Genomic DNA, 20,997 nt, shown 5'->3' with positions numbered 1-20,997 from the left:
GGAACTCGTCAAATGACCATCGTTCGCATTAAAGCTTTAAGAAATTTCGATTATCGATATCAAAATAAACTTTAGTATATCTTTCGAATTTGTACCATATAAAAAGCAGAATCACTTTAATGATAATACTTTATAAGAAAATAGCATAATAATAATCAAGCAAATAAGAGTTTACGTGTATGGATGGATCCTTGTTGTATTTCAAATATTTTTAGTTACTTGATTTCCATATTTTTTTTAAGATATGAACCTTAAGAGGTTGTGTATTATATGTCTACTGTATCTGCATGTTTTTATGTTTAAAAAAAAAAAGGAAATCCCAAAGATATGACGTTTCAAAACGACATAACTCCTCGCGGAGATATTACCTTCCAAATCATCACGATTTTTTTCAAAATCGAGGTCGGTGCAAAATTCGAAACTTTTTCGATGATATTTTTTTTATTTCTCGGCTAAATAATGTCTGATCTTAAAATGTAATACCTTTTTGAGTGCGTACGGATCTCTACCATCAATTGCATCCAAACAAATTAATCATCGATGGGTTGAAAAATGTTGTTGACAATCAACCGATTCGTTCGTAAATCCAACCTCTTTGATGTTTTTTTGGAATATTTCCCTCAAATAATGTCCGTAATTTTGTAATTTTGGAATTTTATACCATTTTTAACTCGTAAGGATCAGTTCTATCTCCGCGAGGAGATGTGATGTTCCAAAACGACAGAACTCTATGCAGAAATAATGTCTGGTTTTAAAATGTTATACCTTTTTGAATGCGTACGGATCCCCACCATCGAAAATCGTAACTTTTTCGATGATTTTACCCTGAACCCATTAAAAATGGGTATACGGGTATATTGTATTTTTGCAAAATCCAAATGTATGTAACAGGCAGAAGGAAGCATCTCCGAACCCATAAAGTATATATATTCTTGATCAGCACCAATAGCCGAGTCGATCTAGCCATGTCCGTCTGTCTGTCTGTCCGTCTGTCCGTCCGTCCGTATGTATGAACGCAAGGATCACAGAACATATAAGAGCTATAGACTTGAAATTTATTTTAGATGTAGATGCTCCTAGTGCCTGCGCAGATCGAGTCGGTGCGAAAATGGAAACATTTTCGATGGAGATATGACGTTCCAAAACGACATAACTCCGCGCGGAGATATGATGTGCCAAAACGACATAACTCCCCGCGGATATGATATGACCTTCCAAATCATCACGTTCTTTTTTTTCAAAATCGAGGTCGGTGCGAAAGTCGAAACTTTTTCGATGATTTTTTTTTTAATATCTCGGGTAATAGCCCCGCGCGGAGATATGACGTTCCAAAACGACATAACTCCGCGCGGAGATATGACGTTCCAAAACGACATAGCTCCGCGCGGAGATATGACGTTCCAAAACGACATAGCTCCGCGCGGAGATATGACGTTCCAAAACGACATAACTCCGCGCGGAGATATGACGTTCCAAAACGACATAACTCCGCGCGGAGATATGACGTTCCAAAACGACATAACTCCGCGCGGAGATATGACGTTCCAAAACGACATAACTCCGCGCGGAGATATGACGTTCCAAAACGACATAACTCCCCACGGATATGATATGACCTTCCAAATCATCACGTTCTTTTTTTTCAAAATCGAGGTCGGTGCGAAAATCGAAACTTTTTCGATGATTTTTTTTTTAATATCTCGGGTAATAGCCCCGCGCGGAGATATGACGTTCCAAAACGACATAACTCCGCGCGGAGATATGACGTTCCAAAACGACATAACTCCGCGCGGAGATATGACGTTCCAAAACGACATAGCTCCGCGCGGAGATATGACGTTCCAAAACGACATAACTCCGCGCGGAGATATGGCCTTCCAAATCATCACGATTTTTTCAAAATCGAGGTCGGTGCGAAAATCGAAACTTTTTCGATGGAGATATGACGTTCCAAAGCGACATAACTCCCCGGGGATATGATATGACCTTCCAAATCATCACGTTTTTTTTTTTTTCAAAATCGAGGTCGGGGCGAAAATCGAAACTTTTTCGATGATTATACCCTGAACCTATTAAAAATGGGTATACGGATAAATTGTATTTTTGCAAAATCCAAATGTATGTAACAGGCAGAAGGAAGCATCTCCGAACCCATAAAGTATATATATTCTTGATCAGCACCAATAGCCGAGTCGATCTAGCCATGTCCGTCTGTCTGTCTGTCCGTCTGTCCGTCTGTCCGTCCGTCCGTATGTATGAACGCAAGGATCACAGAACATATAAGAGCTATAGACTTGAAATTTATTTTAGATGTAGATGCTCCTAGTGCCTGCGCAGATCGAGTCGGTGCGAAAATGGAAACATTTTCGATGGAGATATGACGTTCCAAAACGACATAACTCCGCGCGGAGATATGATGTGCCAAAACGACATAACTCCCCGCGGATATGATATGACCTTCCAAATCATCACGTTCTTTTTTTTCAAAATCGAGGTCGGTGCGAAAGTCGAAACTTTTTCGATGATTTTTTTTTTAATATCTCGGGTAATAGCCCCGCGCGGAGATATGACGTTCCAAAACGACATAACTCCGCGCGGAGATATGACGTTCCAAAACGACATAGCTCCGCGCGGAGATATGACGTTCCAAAACGACATAGCTCCGCGCGGAGATATGACGTTCCAAAACGACATAACTCCGCGCGGAGATATGACGTTCCAAAACGACATAACTCCGCGCGGAGATATGACGTTCCAAAACGACATAACTCCGCGCGGAGATATGACGTTCCAAAACGACATAGCTCCGCGCGGAGATATGACGTTCCAAAACGACATAACTCCGCGCGGAGATATGACGTTCCAAAACGACATAACTCCCCACGGATATGATATGACCTTCCAAATCATCACGTTCTTTTTTTTCAAAATCGAGGTCGGTGCGAAAATCGAAACTTTTTCGATGATTTTTTTTTTAATATCTCGGGTAATAGCCCCGCGCGGAGATATGACGTTCCAAAACGACATAACTCCGCGCGGAGATATGACTTTCCAAAACGACATAACTCCGCGCGGAGATATGACGTTCCAAAACGACATAGCTCCGCGCGGAGATATGACGTTCCAAAACGACATAACTCCGCGCGGAGATATGGCCTTCCAAATCATCACGATTTTTTCAAAATCGAGGTCGGTGCGAAAATCGAAACTTTTTCGATGGAGATATGACGTTCCAAAGCGACATAACTCCCCGGGGATATGATATGACCTTCCAAATCATCACGTTTTTTTTTTTTTCAAAATCGAGGTCGGGGCGAAAATCGAAACTTTTTCGATGATTATACCCTGAACCTATTAAAAATGGGTATACGGATAAATTGTATTTTTGCAAAATCCAAATGTATGTAACAGGCAGAAGGAAGCATCTCCGAACCCATAAAGTATATATATTCTTGATCAGCACCAATAGCCGAGTCGATCTAGCCATGTCCGTCTGTCTGTCTGTCCGTCTGTCCGTCTGTCCGTCCGTCCGTATGTATGAACGCAAGGATCACAGAACATATAAGAGCTATAGACTTGAAATTTATTTTAGATGTAGATGCTCCTAGTGCCTGCGCAGATCGAGTTTATTACCGATAATCGATAACTTACTCCGTGTCCAAGCAATCGATAAAAATCGATATCGATATACTATTTTTTGGGCAATTTTGGTAAATAATAAGCGCTAGAGTCACGAAACATGATATGTTGCTTCTAAAATAGAATATATATATGCATTTGATGTTAGAAGAAGAGGGTTCAGGGTATCCCCTAGTCGGTAGCTCCCGACTAGAACCTCTTACTTGTTATATTCTCCATTTTCTGAGCACAAAAACAATCCTAAAATCGCAATGTCGAAATTAAGAAAATAGTTTTCAGTTCGGGCTCTGTTGTTCTCCAGGTTCAAACCACTTCGGTAAGCAGCTTAATGTATACCAAGATCCATATGAAGTGTTGTTACCAGGTGAGCTTTGCTTTTTAGCGACGATTGCTGTTTCGAGTACAAAAGAATATTGAGGCATTGTATAAAAACCGACAAAAGCTGTTTGCAGTTATCTATTATCACCAACATCACACAAAATATTTACTTGCTTGCTTGGGGGAACGCTGAATAAATAAGAGGATGAATAGGAAATTAAGAATTGTTACGACATTTACAATGCAATTATTTAAGGTATCAGCACATAAAATTAAAATCTGCGAAGATGGGATTTTTATATCGATGAAAATGTTTGGAAAGTTTTTCGTATTCGCAGATAAGACTCATCTGAGGGCCTTATCTTAACCTTTACGACTGATTTCACCAAGAATTGCTAAGCTCTAGCCCTTGTATCTAAGCTAAATGTCAACATCAGTAAGTAATAGGCCTGCTGGAAGTGCAACATTGTGTTAAGTAGAAAAGTGAATCTTTACTGTCTGTTTATATTGAAGCCATGTGGAGACTGTCAGTGAGTTCATCGTTCTATTAAGTGAATATGTATTCAATAGCTGCCCAGTGTAGTTTTTGCTAGCTGTGTACGTGCCTGGCGCTCTGAATCCCTGCGTTGCACAGGCCCCGGCCCAGGTGAGGCAATTCTGAAATTGTGAAATTTCAGCACGATATCTCGATTGAAGTGCGCAAATAAAAAGCAGACCCGGCGCACAATAAATGCTCGTTGCTATTCCAAGATCAAGCAATGCGGACGATGGGCGGGCTGTGCGGGGAGGAAGCGGGCTCGTTGAGTGCGGCACAAATATAGTGGGGCAAAGGCCTCGAATAGGCCCCCATCCACTGTTACTGGCCTAGCCAACAGGCCGGTAGGTATTTGTCAGTCGTCTAGTAAACAATAAATAAATTTCAAGCTGATAACCCTGCTGCTTGCGCAAAATTTTGACACGATATCTCCCCATGTACTGAGCGTCTATCATTCTCTGCATGCACGCGCCGGCCGCTCTCTCTCGCTCTCTCTCTCCCTTGCTCCCACTCTCTCTCTTTCTCTCTTTTTGTTTTGGTAGAGATAAAATGGAGTGGCCCCGCACACCTCCTCCTCCTTGTGCCGCCCATAGCTGCAGCGGAAATTAGCGCGTGAAGTGTCAAGTGTGAATTGCCAAGTGGGTAACAATATTTGACAGCAGATGAAAACATCTCAGCAAGTTAATTAGCGCATTCGGTCGAGCTTATTTGCATCTGGGTCTGCTGTTCGTGGAAGCGGCGCCCGCGCCGATCCCTTGCCTGGCGCCCATGGAAGCTGGCTACGATTCAGCTCGCCTCGATGCACACACATTCTAATAGCTATCAGCTGCTATGTTTGTTATCACTTATTATCACTTATCAGGCACAAGTTGTCAAGCATACGAAATACTTTCGCATACATTAACCAAAGTGATCGAAATTTTGTGATGTGCTCTTTGATTGCCTCCGATTGCGGCCCGACTTAAGCATCCATCCAGCTGTCAATATCGGTCAATATTTAATCTTTATAATCTCAGCCGATAGCAACAAACGAGTTAAGCAATTTTTGAATATTGCCCAGATTATGCGTGACCTGGTTAAAACAGCCCGAACAAGCCAATTGTTTTAATTGTGTGTATATCTTTGGGAACCCATTATATAATTCGTCGTTTAGCCTGCTTTCATTTGTAGCTGAAACAGAAAAGAAAAACAAAATGCTACCCGAGCTTACTACAATTCCCGATATTGTTATGGAACTCTTGTTTACAACATTTCAACGCCACACAGCTTATTATTCTGTTTGCATAATCTAGAATTTTGAGTCTTATGAGTATATCGGATTATATTAAAAGACTTTGAATCTATTCTACGGGTTCAACAACTCCGATCTTAATGGCCTCAAGATCTATCTCTGTCAGATACACACATACCTCAGCGCATATCAAGTTTCTTTCAAGTCGTGTGCATCCGAAAATGTTTTCATTTTGATTGTTTTACAAACAAAAGCAAAATCTTGCATGAGCCTGAACTAAGGAACAGTTACCTGTTTTATTCGCAATAAACTTTTTACACCCTGAGCACATGCGGTACAAGAGGTATAATGTTTCTGTGCATATGTTGTACCAGGCAGCAGGAAGCATTTCCAATCCCGTAAAGCATATATATGCTCGACTAGGACATCCAACTGGATGGATCCATCCGTGTCCCTATGCCCGTCTGTGTAAAGACCTTAATCTCAGGAACTTATATTCTTATATTCGGAACATATATTCTCCTATGCCACGATAGTTCTTCCCATTTTCATAATATCGATAAGAATCGATTTTACGAAATGGGTTTTTAAACATTACTCGAATGACGCTGTGTATATGTTATTTTGGGTACGTTTAAAATGGGCTATCAAGAATGCTTGTTGAGGTGGCTTGGCACTGGGCTCGGTATATCTCCAAGTCGGCCACTTGTAATTGCTATTTGCTATACCAAGAGTATGCCACATAACTTTAGATGCTCTACTGATGAGCTTAGCTATACCATATGTTGCATACTTTTCGGAGTAGCATAAATGTAATTCTTGGAATCGGTAAAGCCTGTACCCCATTTAAAAGACATTCTATGAAAACAGGGTATATGAAGTCAGTCAGTTTTTTCCATTTCTATGAACCCAGGTTAATTCGCCAGATTTTTGTTCACTTTTCCACTAGAGCATTTTAATCTCTTTATTTGAAACTTTTTGTCCTGATTGAATGACTGGCTAACTGATTGACTGACTGACTGATTGGCGATCAACACACAGCTCAAACCGTTAATGCTATGAATTTGAAATTTTATCTGTAGTTAGCTTATGTGGTGGACGTGCACGCTAAGACGAGGTTTTCCAGCCGCAAGTATGGAAATGTCGCGAAAATCGTTTGAACGGGCCGTTTTTACTAACGGTCCGCAGAATTTAAGCTTCCTATATGTAACCTTATATTTGAGGAAAATAACAATTCGATTTGGTCTCGCTTAGAATGTGGTTTAAGGTTCGTTTCATGGAAAATAAAATATCTTGATTCCGGGTAATGGAAAATAAAATATCTTGATTCCGGTTAATGGAAAACAAACTATCTTGTTTCCGGATTGAACACTGTTCGGCTTAAAATCGATTTTCAACCCTGATATAATAAGAAACACTTAAAATTTTTAAGAAATATAAACAATATCCGTACGTTCTAAAATGATGGCTTTACGTTGAGTAGTCAATTCTCTAGAAGTACGTCATTAATTAACAATACGCTTACGTAGGCCTGCTAAGCCAGTTTTCGTGAATATTGACGTTAATTAAATCATTGTCGTATACTCTAATAATTATGTGTTTTCCCCACAAGTGCTAAATAAATGGGCTAATTATTGTCGAGTATGTTTACAAAAATGACAGCTTACTAAAAAGCAAAGATCAATATTTTTATTTTCATAAAAGCAGCTGTGAATAAAAAGCACAGATACTTTTATTTTAAATAGGGCTTTCTATGCATATATATTTTTATTTTGTTAGAATAAGTTTGTTAAATGTTTGCCATAGCAGTTACAATGTTTGTTCGTGGGCGTGTTGCCTGCTAAAAAGAAAACAAGTTGATTTAAATAGTGCAGCACAACGTCAGAAAATAACCATTGCTTTAGTATTTCCATTTAAAAACAATAACAGTTGGTTATTTGCGTAGCGTTTTTAGCGATTTCCAATAAATACAAGTACTACAAATATGTATGTAAATATGATCTCTATGGTAACTTGATTTCTTTTTGCTAAGTGTACTCGTCTACTATATAATTTAATTGTAAAACCAATTGCGCTAAATAATTTATGTAGTGTGTAAATATGTTCACTCTCTTTCTAAATTTATGTACAAATTAAATGACTTAACAGCTAATTACAGTTTATTTATATTGCGGGTTGAAGCCAAAGAAGCAAAGAAGTTCAACATAAATGAAACTAAACGTAAGTTGAATACAAAAAACACAGTCTTATTTACGAAGAAAATATACCAGAACGCAGATCTATATCCGTCTATGGACATGAATCTATCTATATCTACCATATGTAGACCACGGCGGTGCACTGAACGGAGTGGCAAGCCAGGATATGTGCTCACTGGGTACTGGGTGAAGGTGAAGGGAATGCCGCTGCTTAGGCGGCAACAGCGGTAGCTGGCTGCTGGGGCAAGTATCTGTGGGATTGCTGTTTCCAGGGGCGTCGCTTCAGATGCGAGTTCTGCGAGTTAGTCCATCTGTGGTCAAGTAGTAATGGTTGAGTATAAGTAACAGTCGTGATTCAGTTGGCAGTTTGCTTGCCTGTGATATTTGGAGAGCTTGCGTCGCTTGGCAGGTGGCACCACATCCATGTCCAGTCGGCTGCCCACAAAGCCAAAGTTGCCCACTCTGGCCGAAAGGGGGGCTGTCAAGTATAACAAATCACTGAATAATCTCATAATCGGAGAAGTATGAAAATAGTTGCCTACTTTGCTTGCGTTTGTTGCTGCGCTGCACCTGATTAATGGCGGTGGGCTGCAGGGCTGCTGACATGCCCAGTTGTGGCAGCTGTCTGCGTATGCTGCAGTTGCGTCCACGACAGCCCTTCAGTCGCTCCAGCGTGTCATGCATGTGTGATCTCTCAGCAGGTGACAGGCTCGAGGCACGATTCTGCGTTTCAAACCGATCTAGGTACGCATAGAGAAAGGAACAAACTTTTAAAGTAATCGACATTCGGGGAATAAGAAATAAGGATTCACTGAGTATGGGTAAATAAGACATGATTCCAATTAGTTGGGATGCCGTCAAGAATCACCTTACCTATGGTCAAATTATAGAAGGTTATCAGGCCCGTTGTAAATTCACAGTAGAGATAATCGTGCGTGGAATTAATGGTTCGGAGGCAAGAGTAGGTGTTGTTGTTGGCATTCATGCAAAAGCAGAAAGGACTGTCGTTCCAGAAGGGTGCCGTACGCCAGTGCTGATTGTCATGCGAGAAACAGTTCATCTTCTCCGAAAGGCACTCCTTCTCGAGGCGCGCCTTTTTGATGCGCTTGCGCTCCTTTTTCCGTTGTCGCTCCTCCTTGAGCTTGCGCCGCGCCTCGCGTGCCATCTCCTTGGAGTCCGCATAGCTTGGAAGTAAAGAACGAGTGTAAGTAGTAGACCAGGAGCTTGCAGCTTGTACTTTAGCTGATTCATTGCTCACCTCTCGCCCACATCCGGCTCACAGTAGCATTCTGCACGCGATGCATAGTGTGGTGTCTGGGACTGATCCAGGGAATCGTAGGCACCAGCACCGCTATATACATTGGGCAGCAGGACAGAGCGGGGCGTGCTGGCGATCTCACTGAAGTAGCTCATATTAAATTCAGGACCGGCGCCCTCTTGAGCTGCCACTGGATCATTGCGTCGCCGTCCCTCGCCACGCCTGCCGGCCGCTGCGGCCTGCTGCTTGTTCTCTCGCATCTGCTTCTTCATGTCCTTAAGTGTGCTGATCTTGTCCTTTAGCAGCTTAATAAGCATATCAATTTGATTGCGAGAGGTGCGCCAGGTCTTCTCATCGTCGTAGATGACATCCGAACAGTTGACCTTGTCTGTGCTCTCCTCTACATAGCAGCGAGCACCGCCCTTTAGAAACTTATTGCCACGCCCCAAAAAACTAGTGCTCCGATTGTGCAGCTCGTGCTCATTAAACTTGAGTTCCAGCGTTTCCAGGGTGTTCTGGATTTGCTGTATGACCAGAGCAATTGCATCGTTGGAGCTGTTGGTAGCTACGCTCTGTCCACTGGACGCTTCTCGTTTGCTTCGTCGGCCGTGCTTTGTGAGCAGATCGACCGACTGATCTAAGTCGAGCAGCTCCTCCATTTCGTACGGCAGTTCTGTGTGAAAGACCTCCTTTGCCACTTGTCGCTTGTGACGTCGCTTACCAAGATGTTGATGGTGCTGGTGATGGTGCATGTGAGTGCGTTTGTGCAGGCGGTGCGAGTGCAGGGATGTCGTCGGCGCACGAATCTTGGTATAGACCAATCCACTCGAGGTGAAGCAGGCACAGTTGCGTTGGTATTGCTTGCGTGGCATCGTCGCCAGCTGGTGTTCCAGTTGCAGCTGATAAGAGACGGATAGCTTAGTACTTGGATTTGAATACTTCCGATTGGGAATACTCACATGAAACTTGCACTTGTGCTTGCGCCAGCGTCCCTCCTCATTAACGCACTTCCACTTCTGTCCGGGCAGGCAGTTCTTTAATAGCGCCGGGTCTGAGCACTCCGAATTCAATCGCATCATTTTTGTGATATAGGGTGCTAATGGAAGATTATTGTCCCGCTGCAGCAGCAGCTCTTGTTCATCTAGCTCATCATCTTCGTCTTCTTCGGCAGCAACATCTACTAGTTCCTCATCGTCCACTGCAGGTGCTGAGCTGTCAATGGCATCATCGCCATCCTCGTCTTCAGCATCGGTGTCAACATCATCTTCAAAGTCCTCCTGTTCTGTTGTAGTTGCCATGGAGCTCAACATCGTAGCTACCGTGCTGCTGCTGCTGTTGTCGCTGCCAAGCAGATCCTCCAGCAACGTGCTATTGACTAGCTTCATGCTGCGTCGCTCCGCCACCAAGCGTGCTCGAGATTCGGCGATCTGTTCCGCTGTTTCTCGACGACCTGAACTCTCGATAAGGAAGCTGTCCGGCCAGGTGTCGCGCACGATACGATTACGACTGTTCAGCAGCGGTAGAATACTGCGTCCATCCATGTGCGGTGGGGTCGGCACGCCGCCCATGTCCAAGAATGTGGGCGCCAGATCTACATTCAGCACGATCTCATTGACGCTGCAGAGTGTTACATGTTTAACTCAAATAATTGGAATTTCGGGTATTAACTTACACCTTAGAGGCCTGTATTCCAGGACCACGAATGAGGAAGGGCACACGCACATCGAACTCGAAGGGAAAACTCTTGCCCTTGATCAAGCCAAATTGGCCCAAATGATATCCATGATCCGAGGTATACACAATGTAGGTATTGTCTAGCTCGCCCAAAGCCTTTAGCTCATTGTAGACACGTTCCACAGCCACATCGACGCTTTGGAGTGTCTGAAGGCGCTTGGTCATAAGGATATTGGTGAAGCGCTTGTGCACCGGCTGCATAGGCTCAGTAACCCTGAGGATCCATTGCTTGTCGGGATTGGGCGCATGGTCATAGCTGGGCGTGCTGAAGAATGAATGAGAATAAGTGATCGGTGCTCTGAATCAAGCTGTACGTAACTCACTGATGGGTAGTTACATTATAGAAGAGATGACTATACTGCGGCGCAGAGTCCTCGGGTCCGTGTGGCGCAGGGAAGCTCATGGTGAGCAGTACGGGCTTTCTTTGGTTTTGCTGTTTGGAGGAGCGAAGGAAGGCGATCGAGTCGTTGGCTATCAAATCGGGATAGTAGTCCTTGGCATAGTCGAAGCCGTGCTTGATCTTCTGCCCATTCAGATTGATGCTATAGTTGTAATACTTGGAGTTCATGATCAGTCCACCCCATTCGCGCCACCCAGGCGGTATATACGAGCCATTGTACTTGTTCAGATACTTTCCAAAGTATCCGGTCCGATAGCCCGCATTCGACAGATACGTGGCATAGGAGCGCGTCTCGTGCGTCGCTTGCCACTGCGGACTGGAGCAGTTGTCGTTGTTCGTGAACACCATATGGTTGTGCACATACATGCCCGTTAGCAGCGAAGAGCGTGCCGGGCAGCACATCGGAGTGGTTGTGTACGCGTGACGAAACTCGGCGCCCCCATCTCGCAACAGCCGCAAAGTTCGTGGCATAAAATTGAGCGAGCCCAGTTCCACGTCCTGATCGTCGGTCAGTATGAGGATTATATTTGGGCGTCGCTCACGAGCCGCATTCGAGTCGCGAGAGAAGCGCTTATATGATGACCCACTGCTCGAGTGGCTGCGGTGCTGCTGCTTTGGATGCAGCTCACCCACTTGCTGTTGCTCCTTGCCCTCTGCTGAGCCTAGCAGCAAGTTTACCCCAAATATAAAGAGCACCAGGCAGCCAATGGCCAGTTGGGTCCTTAATTGCTGCATCTTTTACTATACGCTATGGTTGCGGCTACTTGCTTGGGTAAAATGCTGTAGAGGATTCGGCTTAAGTCAGTTGCCACATTGTGAAATGAGCGCGAAACGCCTGAAATATTATCCTGAAAGCAGATTTTAGAAATACTTTAGTGTGACTATAAAGCTCTAAGGTAATGATAATAAATCATTAAATTAGTTAAAAAATTCGCATCTGGTAATAGGTGAGTATTTAAAAAAGCTGTTACATTAGGCGGCTCTTTAACCATTTTTAAAGACTTCCTTTAGCCAGGCTAGAGCCCCAGCTTAACTGATTTCAATAAGCCAGATAAATAGTTCTTTTATCAAATACAGCCACAAAAAGTGAATTTCATATCGCATTTTTATAAACTTGCAGAGGGTATTATAAGATAGATAGGAGATAGCCCCGACCCAATAAAGTATATATATTCTTGATCAGTATCAACAGCCGAGTCTAGATAGACATGTCCAACTGTCCGTCTGTCTGTTTTACTGTCACTATATCATATAGCTACATATATGGAACGATCGGTCGAAAACGAAGTTGTTGGATGGAAAACTTTCTTGTTTTTTACGGTTGCAATACGGTAAGGGTATTGCATCATCGGCATGCCCTTTTTCTCGTTATTATAATAAAATGTTGTACTTGTATTTATTTTCTTTTCAGCAAAAGAATTCGACCTAAAAATTTTGATAATCCTCAAAAATTAAAGGCTAAGTTTTAAGCACAGGGCCAAATTTTTTTTTCTTTTCGCATCTCTTATTTGGGTTAAGATCTCTGCGCCCCAAGTCATCTTTCTGGTTAATCAAGGGTCGCCAAAGAGCAGCTGCTGCGCTTTTTGCAGCTGCTGCCCGAAATTTTATGCACCGATTGACCTTCCGCACGGACGGCGGCTCGACTCGAGGGCTCTTGTCACCCAAATATTTGCAAGGATTTCTTTTTTTTTTTTCTTTTTTTGTCGGGCAAATGAAAGACCCTACCCAAACCGGAGCAATGAACATTGCAGCAAGACTTATCAGGAAATGCCGTAGCTGTCATCGCCGTCCTCATTGTTGTAGTTGTTGTTGTTGTTGCTGTTCCTTTAAGTGCGCCGGTGTCCTTGCTGAAATTTATGTGCCACTTGCCTGTTAAGTGAAAACTGCTATTACTGCTGTTCCTTTTTCTCGCGCATTCTCTTTCGCTTTCTTGTAATTCCAAGTGAATTTCTAATGCAGTTTGTGCCCGCTTGGCAATATAGTTTTGAGTAGGGGCTGTTGGGTTAGGGTTAGGGAATTGGGGTAAGGGTTACGTTTGAGGTTTGCTTTAAGTGTGATTTATGCAGTGCATTCTGCTGTAAAGAGCTTTTTCCATTGTAATTGCGACTGAGCGAGTTGATTTCTGAAGAGGTGCACTTTTATTAGCCGTGATGCCACGAATGTTGCCACAAGCTTATTAGCCACTTTACTTCTTAAGCCAAAGAGTTTTCGATCCCATGCACTTTTTGGGAAAAGCTATTAAAATATACCTATTTATTCTCTACAAACCTTTATGCATTTCGTGTTGTCTGTTTTTGTGAACAAAGTGGTTTTTGGCCTTGAAAATAGCTAAGCATATGTTCCCATTCTTTGTCAACAATTAACAATTCAATAGCTCTGCCCCTTCACTTAAAAGAGAACGCAAGTTCCGCTTCTCTTCTAACAAAAACTCTTAGCGCCGCTTTTTGCATTTAAATATTTAAGAGTTATATCACTTGCATTGTGTTATTATGTGCTCATATTTAGCGAATTTCCTCTTTTACTCAAAACGTAGACTAGTATATATGTCGCATTAGTCAATTCATGAAAAATCTATACATGTACTAACGCACACTTCCCAGCGTAACCCGGGCTTAGTTTCTTGCCTTAAAATAAAGACATTACTTTTCCTCACGTTTTCCGTTAGTGGAAAATTCAAATCTATCCACAATATATCGATTGCGACAACAAATAGATATAAGGTGTTGCAGAACTTCTTCTCTCTATATTTTCTTGCTTCCAAAAGCAACTTGCTAATGGCCTGGATGCCAAATCATACGGTTTGTTGGACTGGAGTGCATTTGAACTGCGCATTGGAAAGTAAGAGGAAATTGTTGGTGTTATTTTTGCTTTGAACTATGCGCCCATTTATGTTAAAATGCGAAAGCAAACAGAAGAAGCGGCAGAGACAGGTTGCCAGAAAAATAGCTGGCAAAAATGGAGATCGAAGGCGCCTCAATAACCCACTTGACGGGGGCACGAAATAAAACACATGCCAAATATAGTACATGTGTACGAATGTATTTGTACATGAGCACGTAGTTCGAGTGTCCGCGCCTCAGCAGCACATGCAATATTTTGCCTGGCCTTTATTTATTTTTGCCCAATTATGCTGCATTTCTCGAGCGAATGGTAGGAAATTGCAATCAATTGTAGCTCTAAAGAAAGCCAAACAGCTGAAGTGGCTTTTAGGCGAGCAGCTGGGAGCTGCCCAACTCGGTCTCGCTCTTGGTGTCTGGCAGTCGTTGTCTTGGTCGAGATCGGCGTCTGCATCTTCTTCTCTGACTCCCGACATCGACTTCCTTATTCCCCAAGGTTGCTTAATATGCAACGGCGGCGAGAACAAGAACAAGTTTTGCCTGGCTGCTGCCCAGCATGACCCAAGTCTATGGCCCTAAAAAGGAAACGTGTTTCTGGCCAGACCAAAAAGGAGCCACACAAATTTAAAGCTCGGCAAGAGCTGCTCTTTTTCTGCGCCATCTCACAGCCGGCTGCTGCCTTTGACAAGCGTCACGCATGCGCAAACTTTTCAGCCGGCGACCTGCACCCTGCAACTTCGACTGGGGCCGCGGGCCTGGAATCTGGACCTGGGTCTGGGTCTGTATCTGTGTCTGTGTTTGCACCCGGACCACAGTGAACATGTTAGCCGGCTAGCAACAGCAACAAAGTCGTTCTCCATGGCCATAGCCAAATGCCGCAAGAAACAAAAAGCCTACACGATTCTCTGATTCATTCATGAATTTCACGATATTTATTTGTTTAATGTCCTTCGCTTGTTTTGGCTTTTCACTCAGTTCTTTCAGACTCCGCCAGCTCTACCTTGGCATTGTTTGTGTTTTTAGTCTTTTCGTTCAATTCCTTTCCTAAAAACGTCCGCACAGTTCGGTGCTAAAGAGCCATGCCTGTTGCTAACCGCTCGTAAAATTTTATTACAACATTTTTAGTGTAGTCGCTTTGTGCATCTTATATACTTATTTCGTAGGGCATTTTTGGAAGGGCTTTGGCATTGTAAGTATTTCTGTTGGAATGGGACAGCAAATGAAACTTAACAAGAAAAGGTTTTATGTGTATTGTCGCCATCTTTTCAGATTCTCCTCATGCTGTCGGTTGAATATAATCAAAATCTATCTTTCTAAAAACCATTTATAATCAAAGTTAATCTATGCATTCTTTTCTCATTCGCTTTGGTTTTAATTTTCAATAGAATACTTAATTTCATATCTGGCCAGCCTAAATCAAACAAATAATTTTCTTATTATAATTAAAAGAAGGATTTTGCATTCCAACGCAACGGATGTTGTTGAAGTTAATTATTATTATTTATTATGTCTTGAACCTATTAAAAATGAGTAAAAAGAATATATTGCTTAATAATATACGTATAATAAGAAAAGATGTCGATACTTTACAAACAAATATATAAGTTTATTTTCTATGTTCAAATTTCGACTTAACTGAGGATTTCCAGTAGATGATGGTCTCTATCTTCACAGTTGGGAGAATTTCGGAAGAATTTCGGAAATATTCGAGTAGGCTGAATTTTAATAACGACTGTGGCGGACGGTTATGTTTCATAATGTCTGATGTTTATGTTTATAAGCAGTATATAAGAGTATAAATATGTCATGCACTGTGGGTGTGGATGGTGCCCATGGCTTTGTATATGTATATACTTATATACGTATATATAATCAGACGGACACGAACTGAGTCAATTATAGCGTCGATCACGGGAACAATTGCTAAATTCCATACGAATTTTAGTTTCTTAAATAGCATTGCTCAATAAATATTTTTTGAGAGCTTACTATTCCTCTTTATCCTCTGAAAGCTTTATACATATAGAATTGATTGAATCGGGAGCTCAACACCGGATTATGAGTATCTTCTAGTCTGGCATGCCATATTTACTAGCATGTCTTGTTGCTAAGTCGGCTTGTATTTAAAACTTAACCTGTATTGTTGGATTAGATGAGATTACTTTAAAATACCTTGACAAGACGGTTCGTTCCTGTGACAAATTTAACAAATATATATCGGATTATGCGATCAACTGGTTGCACAGCAGAAACTGACAGTGTCCAGTGAATAAGTCAAAACAGGCAGGGCAGAAATACAACTGCAACTGCAACTGCAACTGCAACTGCAGCAGCAGCAGCAGCCGGGCCGACATTCAATTAAAAGCAAATAAATACATATTTCAATTAGCGCGCAGTTCAAGCCAATTGAGTCTAGAAGCATTCTGGACACGCAACGCTGATCCGGTGCGGTGCTGCTGTTGCTCAGCCCTGGGCTTAGCGCAGATTTATGAATATGCAAATAAATGGCGGTTGACTTCTTGACGCCGCTAATCCGACAGCCAGGCGACAGTCGGTATTCAATGATAAATTTTGCTTATCAGCGAAGCTGTTGTGCGCTCCAGCGGAGCAGGCCTCAGGCGCAGTAGGATTGGCCTCCTCATGGCTCATTAGCGCACATGTCAGCGACTCGCGTGTGCAAATGGTTGACCAAGAGTGGGCAACGTGCATCCGTCTCGTGAACATGGACTGGGGCAATCTTTGCCACAGCTGACAGACGCGCTATTGCGCAGTCAAACAGTCTGCAAATTTGGAGCAAGTTGCGTGGGCAGTCGCTCCTCCACCGTCCATTGCAGCGCTTAATTAGGCAATTAACAGGGTTGGCCAGTTAAGGAACGACTTAACAAGTGACGGAATCTCGGTGCCAAGTCAATTTAACGCTTAACTAACTATTTAAAAACTAAATCATGCGCTGGCAAGGAGGATAGAAATAAATGGGAGGTAATCTTCGACAAGTCGAAAATTAAATACCCTTGATACATATTATATCCGACCAATTCCTTCTTACGTTGCCATTTGACAAAGATTTGCAGATATATATTGAAAAATAGAAAAGCTTGCCACACATAAACTTCATTTTCTGACGATTCTTCCTGCAGTCCCATGTCGGTAAGTTTACCAGATGTAGGAATCATGCTGTTAATTCTGTCAAGATATCTTGACGATGCGATAGTTTCAAAGCTGAGTGATTAGTTTGCATAAAATGAATTTGTCAATCAAGAATTTATATACTTTGCTTGCAAACGTCTCATTCTATGCGTTACATATTTCGTAGCAAAATTATAATACCCTCTACAAGGGTACCTAAACTCGATTGCCACGAGGGAGGAGTGGGCTGTCGGACACGCCCACATAGACACTCAGCCAACATCTTCCACTTCTGGCATCGATTTATGCTAGCCCACAGTATTCATAAGAACAAGACGTAAACCACCTGGCCACATGTGGTAAATGTCAACTTAACGTGGCCCGAGTCGTGAAGTGGGGGGAGGAAGTGAAGCGGCGGGGCTCAACAGAAAACTTTAGACACGCATTAGAGCCAAAAAGGTGCACTTCATAAGACAGTTACCACCTTGTGGCTGTGAATACTTAAGTTGAGTCAGTCGTTATGAAAGATTTATTTTGTATATGATTGGTGGCTCAAAGTCAAATTATGGCCAATTTAATTATTTCAAAAATCTCATTTGCTAAGGCGGGTATTCTTATTTAACGACGTAGACAAATAAATTAATATATTGTGGATGAATAAAAAAGAAAGTGTTGAAAGGTAGGAAGGAAGAGGTAGGAAGGAAGAGGTATTAAGCAGAACAAACGTGAACTTTATTTAATGTATTTAATACTTAATGTTTTATACCCTTTTAGTACGCATTAATTATTACGGGGTATTAAATCAAAACATGTGAAATATCGATTTTATATTTGTTAGTAACTTGTATAAGTGCAAGCCCGAAAATGAAACACAAAACCTGCTCAATGTGAATGACATTGGCGCACGTTCGAATTGTCAGACAAGTGTCAGACGGCAAACTAAGCGCAAAACAAATGTCAAATGCGCCTCCGCTTACTTATTGTGTTCAAATGTGTGTGCGTGTGTCTGGTGTGTGTGTGTGTGATTGTGTGTGTGTGTGTGGGGGCAATGCGGCAGCGAAATTAATTTGTTAACAAAAATAAAACATAAATATAAATTGAGTGTATGTATGTAAATTTGAATAGATGCCGCCGCTAGGGACTCAACAATAAATTTCAATGGCTACAAATTGTTTGGAATGCGCACAAATAAATCTTTTTCGCAACCTCATATCAACAACTTGAACGTTTCGAGTTAATGCTGGTAGCTGTGAGATACCCTACTCATTATACCAAGACTCCAAAAAGCACACCTATTGAAAGGGATTTGAAAATATAATACTTATACCTTAATTATATACAAATATAGAATAGTTATATTTCTTCTCAGTAAAAAAAAACAATCTCATAATAATAATTCTGACTTTACAATTCGTTAAGCAAAAGAACCGAAATTTTCAATATAATTTACTACGTAGGCAGTTTTTAATTACACGCTTTTCTCATATTTACATATACTTTATCAGCATTGCTTGCAGTTGCCACTTTGCAAAACTTGAAAAAAATAAAAAGATAAATATATATATATATATATATGGGTGCATGGAAAATATGTACATAATTATTGGCAATCAGGTATTGACCAATTTAAGCCATTAGAAGTTGCTGGCTTGAAAGCTTTTTAAATAATATGCAAGTCGAACTGAGCAAAAGGTCAAATGGCAACGGCACCAGCTGCATCAAGAAACTATTTGTTGTTGTGGCTGGTTCCGTAAAGACACAATGCTACCAATTGCAATGCTGACTAATTTTATATGCAGTCAGGAAAACATTTTCCATGTCGAATTGCCACGACACAATTGGCCAATTACAGGCAAACATTTATACATAAATAATACCAGCAGAGACTAGGACAAGCCCTTACTCCATCCAGCTGTGTTTTTTGTTGCTGCGGTGATATAAACAAATCAAATCAAATTGTGACCCACTTAAAAGCTCTGACAATTTTCCGCTACAGCGAACTAACAAACATGTTACATTTGCCCACAAAAAAAAAAAAACCAACAAAACATTTTGCAAACGTTTGGACAATCTCCCAACAGCAAACAGAGTTAAACTGCGGTTTTTGCTGCACAGTTTGTCAATTTACATTCACAAAGAACTTTCGCCAAGCTGACTGACATTTGCATATTGCTATGTTAAGTTTTCTCGAAACTTGGACATGTGACAAATATGTGGGTATTTGGACTGGTATATTCCAAAAGAGACTATATTTAAGAATATAAGTACTTGCGAACAAGCTCAACTATTGTAAGGCAAGAAAGTGCGGATCAATAAAGAAAGAAATACTATTATGTATCATATTATATAACATCCGATTATGTTGATTAATTAAAACAGGATAAATATTTGAAGCTAGGACACTTAAAACTGAAACAGAATAATAGGACACTAAAACTAGAACAAAACTCTAAGCACAACTTTGAGTTAAGCAAATCGAGCAACCGTTTGCACTTGTTAGAAACGCCTCAAGGTCTGGCCAGAAAAATCGAATGAAATGCCGAAACACACCATTCAAATCCAAATTGAGATGTGCGGTTTGCGTGCTGGGGGAGAGCAAAGGTAGCTGGGAACGGATACGGAGACGCAGACGGAGAGGGGACGCAACCAAAATAGAAATTCTAGTGCAAATGTTAAAAATTCTCGTGACATATCACAGGAATGTTGTCTCGCTGTCTCCATTGTTGTTGCCGCTGCAAATGGTCGCAGCAGCGAGAATACTTCCAGACAGACACCGCACGGACCAGGCCGCACCAGCCCCGGCCCGAATATTGTGCTGATGGGACTGAAAACTAAATATTCAACGACTATTGAAAAGTAGCTTACCTTGGACTAAATGCTGTGGTCAACAACTAAGCAGAGCTGCTGCTTTGTGGGCTGGCTATAAATCATAACTGGACGGTGGGCGTGGTGTCGGGTTTCTAAAGAATTTCGACTGCTACTGCGATCGGCTTTCAAGAATGTGAATCACTGGCAAAAGATAAAGCTGCTCCTTCATCGCGAAGACCACAAAGCCGACGCCAAAGCCAAAATCGATGAAAACGACGACAACAAAATTTTGCCTAAGCTTGTGTGTGCCGATGGCCGTCGGAGCTCAGCTTTCAGTACGGGGCGTCAAACGGAAGCCGCATTAGTTACAAACAAAAAAAAAAAAAATACAGGAGAGAAGACCGATCCAAAAAGCGATCATATAAAATATATGTATCAGGTTATTCAACCACTTGTCTGAGTGAGGGACACGAGCCGCAATTCAGAACAAATTGTAGACAGAGCATTGGGTTTCGGCTGGCTCTTGACTGGATTTTGTTCGTAAGCCTATCCCACTTATGGAGTGGAGTCTAAATAAGTACTTAGTAGTTTTTGTTTTACTTTTATTGAAAATTATTTATAAAATTATCCATCCTGACAATTTGTTTATGGGGTCAGTTGTTGATGATCGTTAGCAATTTTTCTTAATATTTGAAACATTTTATTTTAAATTATTTTTTAAATCAAATCAAATAATAACAAATCAAAACCATCGATAAGTAATATTATGAATTAAATTCTTCCTTATGAATAATAAGAAATAATAACAAAAACTGACATTTTTCTGATGGAGTTGAACCGCTGACCTCTCGCTTGTTAGCGCGACACTTGCAACCCAAAAAGAAGCTTATGTTAAAGGTTATTCATTCATTTT

The 20,997-nt window shown here is 41.6% G+C and overlaps 1 protein-coding gene across 3 annotated transcripts in view; it reads right to left on the bottom strand.

Moving 5' to 3' along the window:
• Positions 1-7,860: 7,860 nt before the first annotated feature.
• The window catches only part of Sulf1 (Extracellular sulfatase Sulf1), a 34,179-nt gene continuing 21,042 nt past the window's right edge, over positions 7,861-20,997 (bottom strand). For all 3 annotated transcript variants that reach the window (XM_015171762.3, XM_070206753.1, XM_070206752.1), the window contains 8 exons: positions 11,237-12,161; positions 10,852-11,178; positions 10,139-10,796; positions 9,180-10,078; positions 8,795-9,105; positions 8,464-8,661; positions 8,297-8,399; positions 7,861-8,232 (listed from right to left, as the gene is read on the bottom strand). In XM_015171762.3, coding sequence (XP_015027248.1) covers positions 8,133-8,232; positions 8,297-8,399; positions 8,464-8,661; positions 8,795-9,105; positions 9,180-10,078; positions 10,139-10,796; positions 10,852-11,178; positions 11,237-12,048 — 3,408 coding nt within the window. In that variant the 5' untranslated portion in view covers positions 12,049-12,161 and the 3' untranslated portion in view covers positions 7,861-8,132. The remainder of the gene's footprint in view (positions 8,233-8,296; positions 8,400-8,463; positions 8,662-8,794; positions 9,106-9,179; positions 10,079-10,138; positions 10,797-10,851; positions 11,179-11,236; positions 12,162-20,997) is intronic.

This window comes from Drosophila virilis, chromosome 2, assembly GCF_030788295.1.
Source record: "Drosophila virilis strain 15010-1051.87 chromosome 2, Dvir_AGI_RSII-ME, whole genome shotgun sequence".
NCBI classification, from domain to species: domain Eukaryota; kingdom Metazoa; phylum Arthropoda; class Insecta; order Diptera; family Drosophilidae; genus Drosophila; species Drosophila virilis.
The sequence above is the reverse complement of the archived record's forward strand: the minus strand, read 5'-3'. Positions and strand labels throughout refer to the sequence as shown.